The following is a 16,120-nucleotide window of genomic DNA, read 5'->3' as shown; positions in this document are numbered from 1 at the left end:
GGTTTTCCATTTTTAGGGGATAATTGAATTTTTGGTATGATTACTGTAAAAGCATGAGTTGTAATTTGTTTCAGGGAACAAATATAAAGCTATTATTGCAGAGCTATTAATACTGTAAAAGCATGAGCTATTTGAGCTAAATTGATAAGTATGGAGGATTGTTAGGGTTAAATGACAAAATGCTTATTGTGATGGTGTTATTGCAGAGCTATTATTACTGTAAAAGCATGAGCTATTTGAGCTAAATTGATAAGTATGGAGGATTGTTAGGGTTAAATGACAAAATGCTTATTGTAATGTCCATTGTGCTTATTGTGATGGTGCTTACGATCAAGCTTTAGTTGGTTTTCCTAAGTTGGAAATTCAAGTTCATAATTCATGGTTGTTCTTTCCATTCCATATATATTATATTTAATTCCATGAGAAAATCTTGGGCAGGTTAATCGGTGATCCAACTTTTGCAGAGAAGAGTTGAGTTGATGGTGAACTGTGTTAAATGTAGATGAAGTTGTAAGTTATGATGATTGTGTATTTGATTGTATTGAAGATAAAAAATGAACTAGAATGTAAATGAATCGCAGGTTGGGTGATGTTTTTGTAGTCAAGGTGGTGGTGAAGTGCATAGAAATATGCTAATGTTGATTGTTATGCTAATGTTGTTTCATCTTTTTGACATGTTGTTTGTTTCATCTTTTTGACATGCTAATTGGTTATACTAAAAAATGAACTTGATTGTTATGCTAATGTTGTGGTGCTGAAGTGCATAGAAACATGTTGATGAAATGCAACTGCATTATGAAGTGGATTTAGGTAAGAAATTGAATAATGCCACGGCTGTCATACCTCATGTTAATTTAAGATAATGTATTAGATAATGTATATGCCATTTGTAATGCATATGCCATTTGTAAATTAGATAATGTATTAGATAATGGTTTGCAATTATATATGGACTTGTAAATTTTTTAATTGATTTGTTTCATTCTTGTTTACTGTTTCAGAATGGGGAGTGAGGATAGGAATTTCTGGTTAACAGATATCGGTGGCCGGTTTAAAGACTTGTTTTTTCTTAAAGGGATGGAACATTTGAGACTTGTTACAAAAAAACACCACAACTGGTCATAGCTGCTACCTCATTGAACCCAAGGAGCATAGGTCATTTCAGCTGGTCCAAAGATGATAAAGATAACAGATTTGAGAGTCTCATTTTGGCGTATAATGCACAGATAAAAGGTTTTATGAATGGTTGTAGAATGGTTATTGGGTTAGATGGAGCTCACCTAACTGGTAAGTTTGGTGGTGTGATGCTTTCAGCAACAGGTATAGATGCTCAGAATGGGGTATTTCCTTTATGTATGATGATTTGTATGAGTGAAACTGAAGAAAATTGGTTTATGATGTATAAATACCATTACAAGGAACTAATTTACACCTTGTGTAGATCCAATGACAATCAATTGATTGATGATTTCTTTCGTTGCACATCTCACATTCCTGGCTTGATGTAGCAGCCATTATGAAGAAAAAATTTTTTTTTACTGATTTTTGGTTGGATCATCTTTACAATTTATAAGTCAGGGGAGACAAAAAAAATGACCGTTATTACAACGGTCGGAACCTCACAACGGTCGGAAAATCTAGCCGTTGATTAGCTAGGATGTTCCAAGTGTCGTGATCCTAGCTAATAGGACACCGTGGTCATTTAAAAAAAAATCGGTAAATGTAAAACCCAAAATCTCTCGCCGTCCATTTTTGTAATCGACACGTGTCGCAATCTCAGTAAATGACGAAAATACGACCCTAAATTTTCATCTTGGTGGACAGAAGGGTATAAATGTCAATCGATTTCCACGTGCGGGCCACATGCTTACGCATTTGACCACTTAACGCTCTGAAACGGAAAACATAACAGAATGGGGCATTTTGATACGATTTTGGGGCATTTTGATTTCTTGACTAACGTCCGGGGCATTTTCAAACCTAGGGGTCGATTTTGGGACATTTTGTCCTTTAACCCTTAGCTTTTTTTAAGTTGAAATACTATATGATTTTTGGATGTCTGAGCTTTATTCTACTATCAAAAACCCGACACCAACTATTCCAAACCGTACCTTTGCATACTCTGGTGTTACCATCTTTCTGTCTTCTGATGTTGTAGATGTCTTAATCTGGATTGTTGATTGCATTATATCATCGCGTTACCATATTTTGTCAAGGCACTAAGACAGACAAATGGTTCATGTGTTCATTGATATGGATTTTTAGTGTGAGCAGTGATCAGGCAACATATTTTTTTCAAACCACCTGGGTATTTATTTTTGTTTTTAATCCATAGCCATTCTCTCGATCTCATGGGTTATCGGCTGGATCCTATGCAACTGTTGAAAGTGGTGGTCATATTTTTTGAGGCGGATTATGTCTTTTATATGGTCTTACTTAGTTGTTGACAGTGTTATTTGATGTGATTCCAATCAATGTTAATGGGCGCAACAAATGCCTTCTATAATCTAACAAAAAATGGAGGAAGGCTACCAAGAAAATGAAGTCCCAAAACAAGTCTAATTCTTTCTCTTCAATTTATCGCCTATGCTTTAATTTCCATCACCAAATTTTGGAACTTGGAAGTAATTGAGACTACAGAACGGACAAAAAACAAAAAGGCACATGACAATTCCGATGGTAGTTATAAATTGTCCAACAAACACTAAATCATATCACTATTTCACCTTGAAATCACCCACATCACCAGCTTTACAAATGAAGACTTTCTCACTGTTAAATTTAACAATTTGCCTAACACAACACATAACTGGTCAGAGCAACAATATTAATGGGACTCACCAATCTACTTTAAGACCCAGACACCATTCTTAACATGAACAGTACTCCGTTTGAACATTGATCCCATTTCTCATGCCCAAAAAGTATTGATAGAGGTTGAGCCCCGGCCGTAGGCCGGGGTGATACCTAGTGTTACTACTATTAACAAGTTAGGGGGAAAACTCAATCCTTTAAGTTAATTTATTTAGGGGGTAAACTCAAAAACCCTTTTATTTATTTTTTTACTATGCCATAATCTGTTATTTCAACTATCAACCATGACGACGATTCGTTCCATATTTTTCTTAACAGTCATCGTGGTCCTAAATTTCAACCCTGACAATTTTTTATACATTTTTCCAAAAAATTTGATGCTTGTAAAATCATCGTCTTGATCTGTTATTCGAAGCATGACGACTTTTGCAACATTCATTACGGTTAACAACAATAAGACACCAGTATGATCCCCAAACAACACGTGGTTAATGTAGTCAAAGGCTGGCATTTAACATCCAACCTCCTTGTCATGATAATCAAATTTCATGCTTCCCAAAACCATGCAGGTAGATACTTGATACAAGAAAAAACTGGGTGTAGATCAATTAAATTGCTAGATATGTGTCCAACTCAGGACTCCCAAATTTGGACCCTAAAAACCCAATAAGTTACCTATTATGCAAAGCAAAGTCGATCATCTGAATGATATTTCTTTCATAGTGTCGTGTCAGTGGGCATTCCATGTGCTGTACTTGAACTTTTCCGCAACTTGTGCTTGGATTTCTTCTCCCGTTTCTTACTGCTGCAAGCAAAGAAGAACAACCAGACATGATCAGAAATAAGATATTATAGGCCAAGATAATAAAACATCGAGAGCACGAAGGGCAAAGAAAGTAAGAAAATTGTTCAGAAAACGTACTCTTCCTGTGAGCTTGGATCCAAACAGGATTTGAGTTTCCGGTCAGTATGCCTCATATCCTTCGCCGTAGGTATCTTAAGTTTCATCACCTGATCAACGAATGAGAAAACCCAGAACAAGATAGTTAGTACCTAAAATCAGCAACTAAAGTGTAGTTTAAACATCCCTAGAAATCTTAAAATGCTTAAACCATAAAAGATCTGGGGCTGAGCTAGGGATGGACCCTACTCCAAGCGATGATTGGTTGTTTCAAGATGAATGTACGGATTATTATTTTCATGGTTATAGCAAATGGTCAAGACAAAGTACGCCACCTTAAATAGAGAGTGTAATGTAAAATATACCGAATGATCTATAGCGTTCAGACACTCGATCAACTCTGAGATGTTATGATTGGAATGCTGACGAGAATACACGTGTTCCAAGTACCTGCAAAGATTTATAGAATTGTGGTTGACTAAAAACATGAATTTAAAAAACGATGGGAACATTCTAATGAATGACAACGCATACACTAATTTGAAGGTTAATTTACAGAACAATTCAGAACCTTGGGAAATCGACTACTGTATGCACATCATTTGCCTTGCGCAAAGCAGCTAATGCTAACTGCATATAAACAACAGAAAGTGGACATAGCTTTAAGCATCAACTTTTTTACAATTTAAGAAATCAGCACACTGAACAAATGATCTAAATATGAATACCTGCCCGGGAGAAAAAAGGAGGGGTGCATCCGTAAGCATTGCTTTATCAACTTCCAACTTGGCTCTTTCTTGTAAATCCTACCAAAATACCAACAATAGCCAAGTAAAATTGCATAGAAAGGGCAAGTTGGACTCAGATTGAGCAGTTATGAAAATATAGAGCATGATCCTATGTCACCATTTTTTTTCTTGTGTCAGTAGAACACTGTTTTCTGTTTTAACTGAAAGATGAAAGATATTAGCATAACACTGACATGTAATGCTAAAGAGTAAAGAATAACAAAAATATATAAGGAAAGCCACTGTGCATGACTTGTTCCTTTTGAATAATACCAATGAAACAATATCAGTTACAATTAGATGATAGTGTACTGCTCTTTAGATAAATCATCTCGATGTAGATCACAAACCCGAAAAGAAACAACCTCAAACGAGGAATAATTGAACAAAGTATACAGAAGAAAAACACCAATTACCTTCAATATTTGTAGCGTATCATCCTTTGCTCGGCAGAAATCCTATATAACCAACAGTATGTTAACCGATGTACAGATTATAGATGAAAGGGAAGTACTCCTGCTTAAGGAGAATCAATAGTTTGCTGCGCACATACAGAAACATAGTGGTTCAAAAACAATGAAAATGCTCGATTCACCTCCATATCATCAATAAAACCTTCAATGGAACGATATGGTGCATACACAATAAGATCGAAACCTAGACTCTGCAAAAGCCAGTGAAACACTTAAGAAATTGATATCCTCGTAAATCAACAAAATAGATATGTCAGATGTGTCCATGCCTGAAGAACTATCATCTCATTATTGAGAATCACTTGATGATCCTGTTGAATCCCTTTGCCGAGCTCTTCTGCTGAGACATGGTTTTCCTCTACTTTACATGACGTATATACACAAGTTAACCTGTACATATGGAAAAGTTAGCTGGACTAAATGACTAAAAGATCACAAATAAGGAGGCCATCCTGGTTAAGGGAAAACGGAAGAGATGTGAAAAATCAAAACATGTGGATAGCCTATGGTGCAACTTATCGCTTACAAAACATCTTACATTATGTGCTTTGGGTGATACTCCATAACAGACCATTGTAGATAAAACCTTTTGAAGTATGTGATGGCTGTTGCCTGCAGACATTAGATAATTCACATTTTCAATAAAAGAAGATGGTCGTGCTCGTGCGGCTTGTGCTTGATATACAACGTACTTGTTTAGTTTTTCGATTGAAAATCACAGACCTGAATTTTATGTGGGAATCCAAACGCTCCACAAACTTCCTGGATTTTATGCTCATAGAATACCCGCATAAGTTGCTCTTCTTCAGTACTTAGTGGCTTAGGAAAAGAGTGTTTTTCAGCTTGTGTTATGTCAAATTGAGGTTCGGGGTAAGACAACGACCCATCAATGTCTACTTCCATACGTGTTGACCCATACTTCATGACACAAAAAAGATTACACAATTTAGATCAACTAGGATTAGGTTATTTCCTTCTTATACCAAGTACAAATCACCATTTTAGCCTTTCTAAGAAAATAGCAATATTACCCGCCCACTTAGAGAATGGACACTGAAATTTTGCAGTTTCGGACAAACAGACTTTACAAATAAACACTGAAGTAGAGGAAAAGTTTCAAATGGAATCAGAAAATGTGAATCTTTTTACCTGATGTAGTGTTCTCACAGCTCTTTGATTACTGACCTGGTATTTTTCCAACTACACATAAAGAAATCATTGTAATAGTTAGTTTAGGTTTGCAATACCATAATTGCATAGAACTAGAAATAGGAAAATATGATGAGAGAGAGAGAGAGAGAGAGATGACTGAAGAGAAGTCTAGGTATGTAGTCGAGTTTTACTAGATCATGCCGGGTGAAAATCCACTTAGATCGATGAGTCGAGGTCTGAAAATCTGACATTGCTTTTGCTGTAAACTGGGATTTTGACAGCTTGTCCTTCCAGAGAAAGAGAAAGGGAGAGTGAATGTGGTAACTGAAAAGAGCATAAATTTGATCCAAATGGATTACAAGAGGGAAATGTAGAAAATGTGATTTTTTTAGTGAATAAGTTATTTAACGATGACGAAGAAACTTATACATAATGCCAACAGAAAATCAGATATAAAGAATTTAAGAATTCTGCTACAAGCTACTGTGTTTGATCCAAATATGAAAAGTTGAACTTTTCCAGAAATTAGAACGGATGCTAACTGTAACTTTCTTATGTATATGTCGTAAAAGGAGACCGTATGCAGCCCAGGGGATCCCATTCAGAGAGTGGAAGCATCGTAGCAGACCCAACTTCCTCGGCTAAACAAGAGGTGCTTAGGCCCTTGCCAAGGAGCATCCCAGGGAATTAGGGCACAAGTAATGCATTGCAAAGGGTAAAACTTCTGAAATCTACTGGAGTCCCTAAGAAAAATCACCGTAACCTTGTTATTTAGTTTCAATGGAAGTTGCTGTTGTTTGCCACAAAAAAAAGAGGTTAAAACTAAAACTTCACCAAATCATTTAATGTCTTGCTTTTTGTTCTCTTATTGTGATAAGACTTATATCTCATACTGGTTACATATAAATATACAGGTAAATCTATACAGTACATGTGTCCTGAGCGTGCATAGTGTGTCGTTTACGCGCTGATGCATGGGGCACATGGCTTGGCACCTCGCCTCCAGCCTCAGACAACATAGTTGAAGTTAAGTCTAGAAACACTTAGGCCACTAAAGTTTAGGATTTCGAAAGACAAGCCCCAGAGACAGCACTAGAAAAATGTTACACAAAGCGAAATTGAGAAAATATATGTAGCTTATAAAGTACCAGTTTCAACGCTGTGAAAGAAGCCAAAGAAACTTTAAGTGAAGAAAAGAAGTAAGATAACAGAAACACAAAAGTTCTAACTTTTTTTACTGCTTTGACTCTTCAATTACAATATTCTCGCCAAGTGCTATTAAGTAGGTTATTACTGAGACACAGACAACAGATTTTCTTCTGTCTCTCACTAATAACTAATAACCCCTAAACATTTATATCTTCTTGATTTATCTTCTCTGATGAGACACAATAGGATCTGAGTTTTTAGGACCACTATCACTATACGAATAGATAGCATAGAGTAATCATACAGGAATTCATCAATAGCTCATGACACCTTTCAATGGGATGTCGTTGTAAGCATTTGTACTCATATCAGTGCTCACATAAACCTAATTCCACTAGACCTGAAGTACATTGTTCCTTCTTCAAATCTAAGTACATGAATTTCATACAAGTAGCTTAAAGTCTAACTTCAAAGTGTACAATAAAAATTCTTAAGTCATTCTAAAACTATTATTCAATTAAATACACAAAGTGTAATGGTATGCATAGACTGGCGGAGAGACAAGGTTCTAAAAAGGGACGAAGGGAATAATTATAATGATAATCAAATCTAGATGCAGTGTGACTAAAAGAAAAAGTAACAACGGAAACCACATTTTTATCTAAATTACCTTTGAATTCTGGATGTCTTCTTGTTACTTTTCCCAATTAAAACGAGCGCCTCTATAACAGTGCAGAATACCCGTCCCTGTTAAGCAGGAAGTAACAAGTCTGTCAGAAATTTCGTCGAACAACTCACATCCAACCACATCACAGCAGCTTCTATGGTTGTGAAATACCTAAATCCCAGCAGAAAGTTACAAAACTCAGTGTCTTCCTAATCAAACTACCCAGAAAGAAATTTGATTACGATGCAGTATCTATAAAGAAGAGAAAATTAGGGAAGCAGTGCGGATTGTTTTTAAATTGCGAGTGGAGGGGATATCTCGACTGTACCTGGAACTCCCAAAACAATCCACGACGAATATGCCTCTCGTTTTCGATTTTGGTACTGCTACTGTCCCTCGTCGTTCAAACAAGAGAAAGAAACAGAAGTTGGGGAGAAGTAGTTTAATACACTGGGGCAGCTTAATAGCAGGAGACATTCGGGTTTGTAAAGTGTGTTGGACCTGTACGTACCCAGCCAGGAAATTCTTTACCGGGTTTGTTTTTGGCCTCGAGTGCCTAGGTGTGGGTACGACGTAAACATTTGCTAGTCAAACGTTTGCAGTGGTAGTAAACAACAAGATCTTGTCTTCTTCTTTGTTGACGAGTCCCTGGGGTTTCTGCTTCCGCAAAATGACCACCGCCATGAAAGCCGGCTCATTCCAGATCAGTAGCATCTATTACGCAACCTCCACAATAGTGAAGGCAGCATTTTTCCATTCAACTTCTGTTTCTAATCGAAAAAGGCGCACCTCTTGGGGTTTTGTGAGTTTTTCTTCTGTACTGCACAAATCTATAAATTTGTTCGTACTGTATATTGGAAATTGTTTCTGATTGAGTAGATCAAGAATCATCAACCTAAATGATGAATCTTTATTCTTCTTTATCGTTGTATTATTAATCAAGAAAAACAAACTGGAAAACATGAGATTTACTAGATGAATCCTGTGCCAACTACAAAGGTGGTGAGCCGTGGGTATTTCAAGACGTCCTTGATCATACTCTTACTTGGGCTTCGTCTCAAGCTTTAGCGAGGTTACTGATTTGGCTAAAATAAAGTCACATAGAAATATCTAATGTAGGTAGTTTGACAAAGCATTATGCAAGAACTGGTTAATGATGTAACTGTTGAGAAATTTGAATTAAGCTCGTGTATAGTTTATTACTAAGGAAATAAATTATAATTAAATAAGCTCTATTGAGAAACTGGAACTGTTTGATTGGATTTTCCATTTGTAGACGTCGTAAGTAAAAATGCTGCGAAGTGAGTACAAGGAAACCAAGTTAATAACATCTAAAGAAAAAGTTAAAATGAAAACAGGAACATGTCCTAGTAGGAAGTAACTTCGTAACGTTCGTGTTCTGCAAGCTGCATCTTAAATATGTTTCCGTCACTTCTTAATTGGTAGTCTGTCACTGACTAGTTTCATTGCCTACAATTCTGCTCTCTCCAGAGGTCTAAGAATTATACAAAAAGACTCGGGAAAATGCATGCAGAGGAGACGTTATTACGGAATGCCAGTGCTTTTGCAGAGTGCCTATTCCAGGTTCCCATCTACTACCGTCATTGTGGTGTTCGTTCATTTTTTGTTGTTGTTGTTGTTTAAGCGTAGCTTCTAATTTTGCATGGTATGATCATCCTAATTCTCTTCGATATCGACCTATCTGACATACCAGTCTGTTAAACATACATTGATATTTGTCTAAGGAATAAGGATGAATTTTGTAATGGAATGTACTCTCGCTCTATCTGTTCCCCTGACACATACAATAGGTTCCCCATGTCCAATCTAAGATCTATATTGATCTTAAATTTTTCCTTTTCTGCCCTTTCTAAATAAGAGTGCCCAAGTCTTTATTTTTTGTAGGTATAATCGTACTTGATTCCAATAATATGTTTCAAAAGCCTTTTAATGAACCACAAGAAGATGAGAGTTTTTTCTGTTCTTTGGATTTGTTTCTTTGGTTTTTTGTTGTATCAACTAAATTTAGTATCAGAACAATATCTAACTTTGTAGGCGATTTGCTTTCCATGATTCCAGAGTTGGCGAGATGATGATGATAGCCAACCATCTTCCAGTGAAGGCAACTCGTGGTTCAAAAGATACTGGCCTAAAGAACCTAAGAAGAACTCAACTGGTTCTCAGGGATCTCGATGGGAAACTTATAGGGGTAGAAGAGGTAAATATGTATATTCTCTTTTTTCAATGATGATAACTACATGCCTATCCCGTTCGGCATTCACTAGAAACTATCTAGAGAGCAGTTTCTATGTTTGTGTACTATATTGACATTAAACCTGCTTAGAGCACTTGTAGTGGTACTGGTATATGTATATCTATATTTATGTCTACCCTTCAATTTGGAGGAGAGTGGGTGTATGAAAAACACATCCTTTAAATTTACTATGGAAGTGTTTACTCACCAGGATACTTTGCATCCCCAGCTTTACCACATAATTACAATTGTATGTCACTCACTCTTTTGATAATAACCAAAATATTCACGCTATTTACCGCTCAATGCCATTATCATTACTTTCCTATTAACATTATGTACTTGGAATGCTTAACTCATTATGCAAATCACCATTGAGGAGAAAAACTTTCCCACGCATTCCCATAAAATTTCCATTGTGACCATCCAAAAAAGAAAAACGAATGATTTTGATTTTCTCCATGGTCCATATACTACACTCGGTTTGCATCACATGAGCCAAAGTTGAATATATTGGTATAAAGTATCTTTGGAATGGTCAGGATCATCTTATTGGTTATTTGTCAATGTGCTGATTATCCAATTACCCTTTGAGTGGTAGGTCCTAATCTATGAACTGCAGAAGAAGTGTTAAAGTTCTTATTGTTTGTGATATCAAAAATTGTAACCTGGTGAAATTTTTTATCTCGAGTTTGTTATTCAGAATTTCTTAAGTCCACCAAGCAAGCAAGCATTATATTATCTTTCAATTCCCGCATACTTATGCTTTCTAATCTTGTCGAGGGAAGGAGTCTTTCAATTCTGCGACGTTAGCGATAAAGAAGTCGAGACCAAATTTCGATCTGCTTTTCACAGGTAGAGATTTACCTCCTTTTTAAATGACAATTATTTTCAGTAGAGGAATTCATCAGGCTATTTATATAACAGTAGGAGCTTTCAGAATACGAGATACAGATTTGAAGATGACTATGAAACCTATGAAGATTTCAATGATAGTTCCAACTCTTCTGCTTCTGATTTAGCATCCGACCGGCTAGCCCTTGGGTTGAGTGCATCTGGTCCCCTAAAACTCGAAGATGTCAAAAACGCGTAAGATTTCTCACATATCTTCTTATTGAGTTTTTTTCAATGCTGCAATGGGTGCCCTGAAGGGGTGTCGTGTGTATGTGGGGGCATTAAATTATTAGCCAGCACCACAAGAAAGTATGTAACTTTGTGGTTTTTTTTCAGATATAGATCGTGTGCCCTTAGGTGGCATCCAGATCGTCATCAATGTTGTTCAAAGGTATCTTTCCTTGCCATATTATCTTTCCTGCCCATGTACGAGGGTTATAGTTCATGCTGTTAATTATTTTATAAGATTTCTCTGTTGTTATGCAAACTAACTACCTGTTACAACTGACCAGGATCTTGCAGAGGAAAAGTTTAAGCTCTGTAGTGCGGCATACCAATCTTTATGTGATAAATTGAATTAGAGATGATACAATTCCTAATCCTATCAACTAAGCACGAGTGCCTCCTTAAATGAATAGGCCTCTTGTTCGTGACCTACCGCACCAACCATATACTTAAGTGACGCGGCATAAAATTGTTCTTGGCGGTTGTAATCTTCTAAGGTCATGCATGGGGTAGCAATTCAGTCGAAGGAGAAAGTGCCATCTTCCATCCCATGCCAGTGAAGGCCATTTTCAACATCTGAATATAAGAAAATCAGGTATTTGATTTTTTTGTAAGAGTATTCGGCACTGTTAATCTAGATTCACTGGTTGTCTGGTTCTAGTGGGAACTGGTGGACCACCCTTGCAAATTGATCTGCCTTTTCGAAGTACAAGTTTTAGCCTCAAACTCATGTGCTACCTTGAATTTTGAGAAGTAATTACCCAAAACCTTGACTTTCCAAGTTGCTAACGGAACCTTGATGCCCAGATAATATCTCATCAATTTTCGATGTTTGCTTGTGTACATGTCTGCCATTGTATCTTGACGTGGCTGCTAAATTAGATTTGTGTGTGCAATTTTCTGCTTAGGAGGATCAGTCATTCATTCAGAACAAGTCATGCAGAAGAATTCTTTTTTTTTTTTTTGCTAACTATGCAGAAGAATTCATTCTGTTCTTGGTAACCAAAATTTTGACTCTGGCAAATCCCAAAATTTTGATGCTGTACTGCTTTCAAGTCTGTGTATTATATATGGATCCGGACGTTTCTTTTTGTTTTCTTCCCGTTTCCATACTAAGTAGCCTGCAAAACCACATAAAAGAACAATAACCAATGTGGGTATCATGATCCATAACCATAAGACTTGTTTTAAACCTTTTTTGGTAGGAAGTTGTATTGAAATTCCACTTTCCACATTTGTAGAATTGAAACTCCAAGACTTTAACACAGTTAAGTTCAACTTGGCTCCCTGTTGAAGCAGAGAATCCCACATAGGCATCCTCAGGAAGATGCTTTGTAAGGTCGATATCCACCGAAAGTGTTGGATTTTTTGTGTTAACTTCAGTTCCATTGCTCATAGAAACAAATATATTCATCCTTTTTAAATTTCCATCATATTCGACAATGACCTTCACGTTAGTTCCACTTAAAAGCTCAACTCCGTAGCTTCTCAACGGGACCTGAGAGATCGATTTGATGCTGTTTATGTTCAACCCTAGGTGGTTGCTGTCAGCATCCTCCATGTAGCTTTTCTTGGTGTCAAACTCAACTGCGACTATCTGTGCTTCTTTAGTCCCATTGGTAGTTGCATTTACGATACCCAGCCATTGTCCTTCACTATTAACCTTAGTATGAATGCCATTCCTTCACCTCCAGGATCAGGTTTGCCCATTATATTGAGCTCAAAAGTCGTGTTGAAGGAAGCTACTGACTTGTTTATTTTTCTCCAAAGCTTCAATTTTTCTGCATAACACACACGTCCAGACAGATTCGACATATTGGCGTTACTCGAGTCATATGTCACTTTGTAGAGCATCCACAGTTATACTGGGGTTTGGTGTAAATAAGAAATCTGGAAAGTACCTGATTGGTATGGTTGGGTAGCTGAAGTTCAAGCTATGAACAACAGCAACATTACCCATGACCAGCAAGAAACAGAAGAACTGATTGGTGTAAAACATAATATATCGATCACACAGAGACACACACAGACTGTCCTAAGTATTTAAATTCTACTGCCTCGCTATACCTATTAAGAGAGGTTATCAATGAAGATTCGGAATTTCGATTAGAGTTCTTTCAAGAAATGGAAGTCATCGACATTGAAGAGGAACGGTAAGTCATTGACAATTTGAGTTGTTGTCATGGTTACTTCTCGGAAACCTTCCAATGCTGATTTGTTTTTATTTATTTATGTATATAATATATTTATATATTATCTGTTGTCAACTTGACAACAAGAACTAGTTGAGGAATTTATCCCGTGGGTTTACTACATCGTGCGGAGCTGTTGTTCCATCACTCCATGGCTTTGAATGAATAATATCTACCATTTAACAAGAACATAGTTATGAAAAACTTCACACAGGTTCAGGTACATTTTCACGGTTGTTCTAGTTGCATTTGCAACAGGTTTGAGTAGCTATTGAACTTGTGTTTTTCTCGGCTGGTTATCCGACTCAGAAATGCTCCAAGGATACACATAGTGGGCGTTATATGCTTTGCGGCTGGACGTGTGATTTTTTTTTCCTTCTTCAAAAGGCAAATGGTTGATTGATCAAGCTGGTATGTACTGTATAAGCAGATACATTATTGTGAGCTCTTGTAAAGCCTATGCATGTTAGTTAATCCTGACAATGCATAGCAAAAACTGCACCTCGAACCAAGAAGCCCGACCACATGATGCAGTACCAACTCAGGCTCAGCCGCTCAGAATTGATCTTCTTTTTTTTGAACAACAAGAAAGATTTTTTTGGAAATATACCAAACTGATGAAGTTAAGAGAGAAACAAAAATGTATAAAGAGAACATGAAGAAAGCACACTTAAGAGTATAACCGACAAAAAAAAGAAAACAATTTGATTATCTACTTACTTATAGGCATCCATTCGAATCAGCCTAATCATCTTTGATAGAAAAACTATCAGGCCCTGCAATAACAGTTACCAACAGCAGGCAGACACTTACAAAACACATGTATAATTGGCATATCTTACTGAGGCTGCGTAAGCAAGTACACGTAGATGCATTACAATATAATCTCGAACCAACGGGAATGCCAAACTACTGACAGTTGTAGCTTTCTAAATGTTAGAAAAAAAATCTTTTCTTACATCTTATACACCAGAATACTTGCCTGACATAGCCTTTTCTTGATTATCATCTCCTGAATCAATGTCATCATCCACATTAATCTGCTTAGAAACAGCAAAATCGTGTTGCACTGGAACGATACTAACGCCGGTAACAGATTGCTGATAAAGAACTCCGCCCACAATTGTGAAAAGCAAGCAAACCAAACCAAGAGGACTAGCATGTTTATCCCAAATCAACACGTTAATTGCGACCGTAAGAAATTTATTCACCACACCAGTAACTGTAAAAGCAGTTGCAGAAACTGCCTTTCTTGCCGCAAATCCGAAGAAACTAATGAGCAATCCAAACAAGCACGACAACAATACAGCGAAAAATGCACCAGATCCAACCCAATTATTGGTATTAGATTCCCACGCAGTGTAGACATCAACATACTCTCCCGTTAAGATCCATAATATTGGTGCCATCATCAAAGATAACAAATTGTTATAGAATACAAAACCCCAAGTGTTCAATCCAAGATTTGTGACCATATGTTTGATGTAAACCATCTCCGTAGTGATTGTTACCATATAAGCAAATGCCCATGAATAAGCCGTTAAACTAAAACCCGAATCAGTTGAAACGTATCCAATAGCACCACCCAAGATAACCAACAAAGATACGAAAGTGAGTTTTGAAGGACAAGGTTGTTTTCTAAAAGCAGTATCAGCCAATGCAACCAAAAGAGGCGTCAAAGATCTGAACACAATAAAAGTATCAACATTGGCATGACGAAGTAGATTGGTATTCGTAAAGATGGCTAGAAAGAAAACAGTAGCAGCAGCTAAGAATTTCTTAGCTGTTTCAAATGTGAATGGATCGTGATACAGAAACCCTAATTTTCCAAGAATCCAAACTCCTAAACAAGATGTTAAGTATTGTAAAGCTGTTAGAAGACCAGGGAAATTGAACTGTGTAATTGCATACTTGTTAATGACTGCAAGTAAGCTAGAACAAAGTGCATAACCAATAACTAAACTACTTGTTGCATAGTATTGCTTCGAAGAATCAAATTTAACTGAAGCCATTACTGTAAATCTAATAGATCTAGTAGCATAAGATTAAATCAAATCAAAATACTTGAGATAAGAAATTGAATTTGATACTTTTAATGTATGAAATGAAAATGGAATTTATAAACTCACTGGGGGAAATTCTCTTGAATTAACAGGTAAAGCAGGAGATGAAAACCCTTAAACCCATTGGAGGAAGAAGGGTATTTTAGCACCGACAATAATTGTTTGAATCTCGATCTAACAAATTAATTGAGAGAAAGATAAAAAGAAAAGGAACCAAAACCCTAAAATAATGTGAGATCTGACAACTTCGAGATTCAACAAATATCTTGTTTATATGCCTTGTTCACAATAAAAAAGAAAACATTTTTCTTTCTTTTGCAAAATGTACTACGAAGAAAAATAGGATTGTCACTATGCTTCGCCGTATTTTAACCTAGCATTTTTAAGTACGACATGAAAAGAATTAGGGGTGATTTTTTTATTCCCAATCCATATACAACGTTAAGAGATGTCCAAAAATGCGCAGAATACGTTAATGTCCTTATATAATCGGAAGTCTTTTTGTGTCCGATTGTAATACTTAATTAAATATTGCGCTCGTGCTTTGC

The 16,120-nt window shown here is 36.6% G+C and overlaps 4 protein-coding genes across 12 annotated transcripts; 1 reads left to right on the top strand and 3 right to left on the bottom strand.

The window, feature by feature from the left end:
• Positions 1–3,238: 3,238 nt before the first annotated feature.
• Positions 3,239–8,392, bottom strand: LOC113309573 (cyclin-H1-1-like). Of its 8 annotated transcripts, none has more exons than XM_026558052.1 (15): positions 8,273–8,392; positions 7,948–8,024; positions 6,671–6,871; positions 6,320–6,452; positions 6,126–6,176; positions 5,700–5,894; positions 5,515–5,588; positions 5,246–5,366; positions 5,099–5,167; positions 4,920–4,961; positions 4,444–4,521; positions 4,287–4,345; positions 4,051–4,165; positions 3,737–3,825; positions 3,239–3,619 (listed from the first exon to the last, which is right to left on the bottom strand). In XM_026558052.1, the coding sequence occupies exons 3-15, from the start codon at positions 6,727–6,729 to the stop codon at positions 3,532–3,534; spliced, it is 1,173 nt and encodes a 390-aa protein (XP_026413837.1). In that variant the 5' UTR covers positions 6,730–6,871; positions 7,948–8,024; positions 8,273–8,392; the 3' UTR covers positions 3,239–3,531. The 8 variants fall into 8 exon arrangements, with proteins under 8 accessions (XP_026413837.1, XP_026413802.1, XP_026413819.1 ...); XM_026558017.1 differs by having other exon boundaries at positions 6,706–6,871; XM_026558034.1 differs by having other exon boundaries at positions 3,239–3,616; positions 6,706–6,871.
• Positions 8,393–8,541: 149 nt separating this feature from the next.
• LOC113309562 lies at positions 8,542–12,406 on the top strand. 2 transcript variants are annotated; one of them, XM_026558011.1, is made up of 7 exons: positions 8,542–8,746; positions 9,436–9,528; positions 10,024–10,162; positions 10,987–11,053; positions 11,129–11,287; positions 11,429–11,483; positions 11,605–12,406. In XM_026558011.1, the coding sequence occupies exons 1-7, from the start codon at positions 8,615–8,617 to the stop codon at positions 11,671–11,673; spliced, it is 714 nt and encodes a 237-aa protein (XP_026413796.1). In that variant the 5' UTR covers positions 8,542–8,614; the 3' UTR covers positions 11,674–12,406. The 2 variants fall into 2 exon arrangements, with proteins under 2 accessions (XP_026413796.1, XP_026413788.1); XM_026558003.1 differs by having other exon boundaries at positions 11,126–11,287.
• Positions 12,302–12,878, bottom strand: LOC113355387 (probable L-type lectin-domain containing receptor kinase S.5). The gene is made up of 2 exons (XM_026598239.1): positions 12,551–12,878; positions 12,302–12,438 (listed from the first exon to the last, which is right to left on the bottom strand). Exons 1-2 carry the CDS (start codon positions 12,876–12,878, stop codon positions 12,302–12,304), a joined length of 465 nt encoding a protein of 154 aa, XP_026454024.1.
• A 1,254-nt stretch (positions 12,879–14,132) lies between these two features.
• On the bottom strand, positions 14,133–15,906 carry LOC113309555 (GDP-fucose transporter 1-like). The gene has a single exon (XM_026557995.1). The coding sequence runs from the start codon at positions 15,519–15,521 to the stop codon at positions 14,472–14,474; it is 1,050 nt and encodes a 349-aa protein (XP_026413780.1). The 5' UTR covers positions 15,522–15,906; the 3' UTR covers positions 14,133–14,471.
• Positions 15,907–16,120: the final 214 nt, after the last annotated feature.

Source organism: Papaver somniferum, chromosome 1 (assembly GCF_003573695.1).
Source record: "Papaver somniferum cultivar HN1 chromosome 1, ASM357369v1, whole genome shotgun sequence".
NCBI classification, from domain to species: Eukaryota; Viridiplantae; Streptophyta; class Magnoliopsida; order Ranunculales; family Papaveraceae; genus Papaver; species Papaver somniferum.
This window is presented reverse-complemented; position numbering and strand designations above follow the sequence as displayed.

Excerpts from the sequence above, each read along its gene's own strand:
- LOC113309562 (XM_026558003.1), top strand. The coding sequence starts at position 8,615 with ATGACCACCGCCATGAAAGCCGGCTCATTCCAGATCAGTAGCATCTAT. Across the intron at positions 9,529-10,023 it reads TTGCAGAGTGCCTATTCCAG|AGTTGGCGAGATGATGATGA; the intron begins GTTCCCATCTAC and ends CCATGATTCCAG. Across the intron at positions 11,054-11,125 it reads TTTCGATCTGCTTTTCACAG|TAGGAGCTTTCAGAATACGA; the intron begins GTAGAGATTTAC and ends TTTATATAACAG.
- LOC113309573 (XM_026558017.1), bottom strand. The coding sequence starts at position 6,806 with ATGCTCCTTGGCAAGGGCCTAAGCACCTCTTGTTTAGCCGAGGAAGTT. Across the intron at positions 5,168-5,245 it reads ATGAGATGATAGTTCTTCAG|AGTCTAGGTTTCGATCTTAT; the intron begins GCATGGACACAT and ends TGGCTTTTGCAG. Across the intron at positions 4,166-4,286 it reads ACAGTAGTCGATTTCCCAAG|GTACTTGGAACACGTGTATT; the intron begins GTTCTGAATTGT and ends AAATCTTTGCAG.
- LOC113355387 (XM_026598239.1), bottom strand. The coding sequence starts at position 12,878 with ATGGAGGATGCTGACAGCAACCACCTAGGGTTGAACATAAACAGCATC. Across the intron at positions 12,439-12,550 it reads GGAGTTTCAATTCTACAAAT|GCTACTTAGTATGGAAACGG; the intron begins GTGGAAAGTGGA and ends GTGGTTTTGCAG.
- LOC113309555 (XM_026557995.1), bottom strand. The coding sequence starts at position 15,521 with ATGGCTTCAGTTAAATTTGATTCTTCGAAGCAATACTATGCAACAAGT.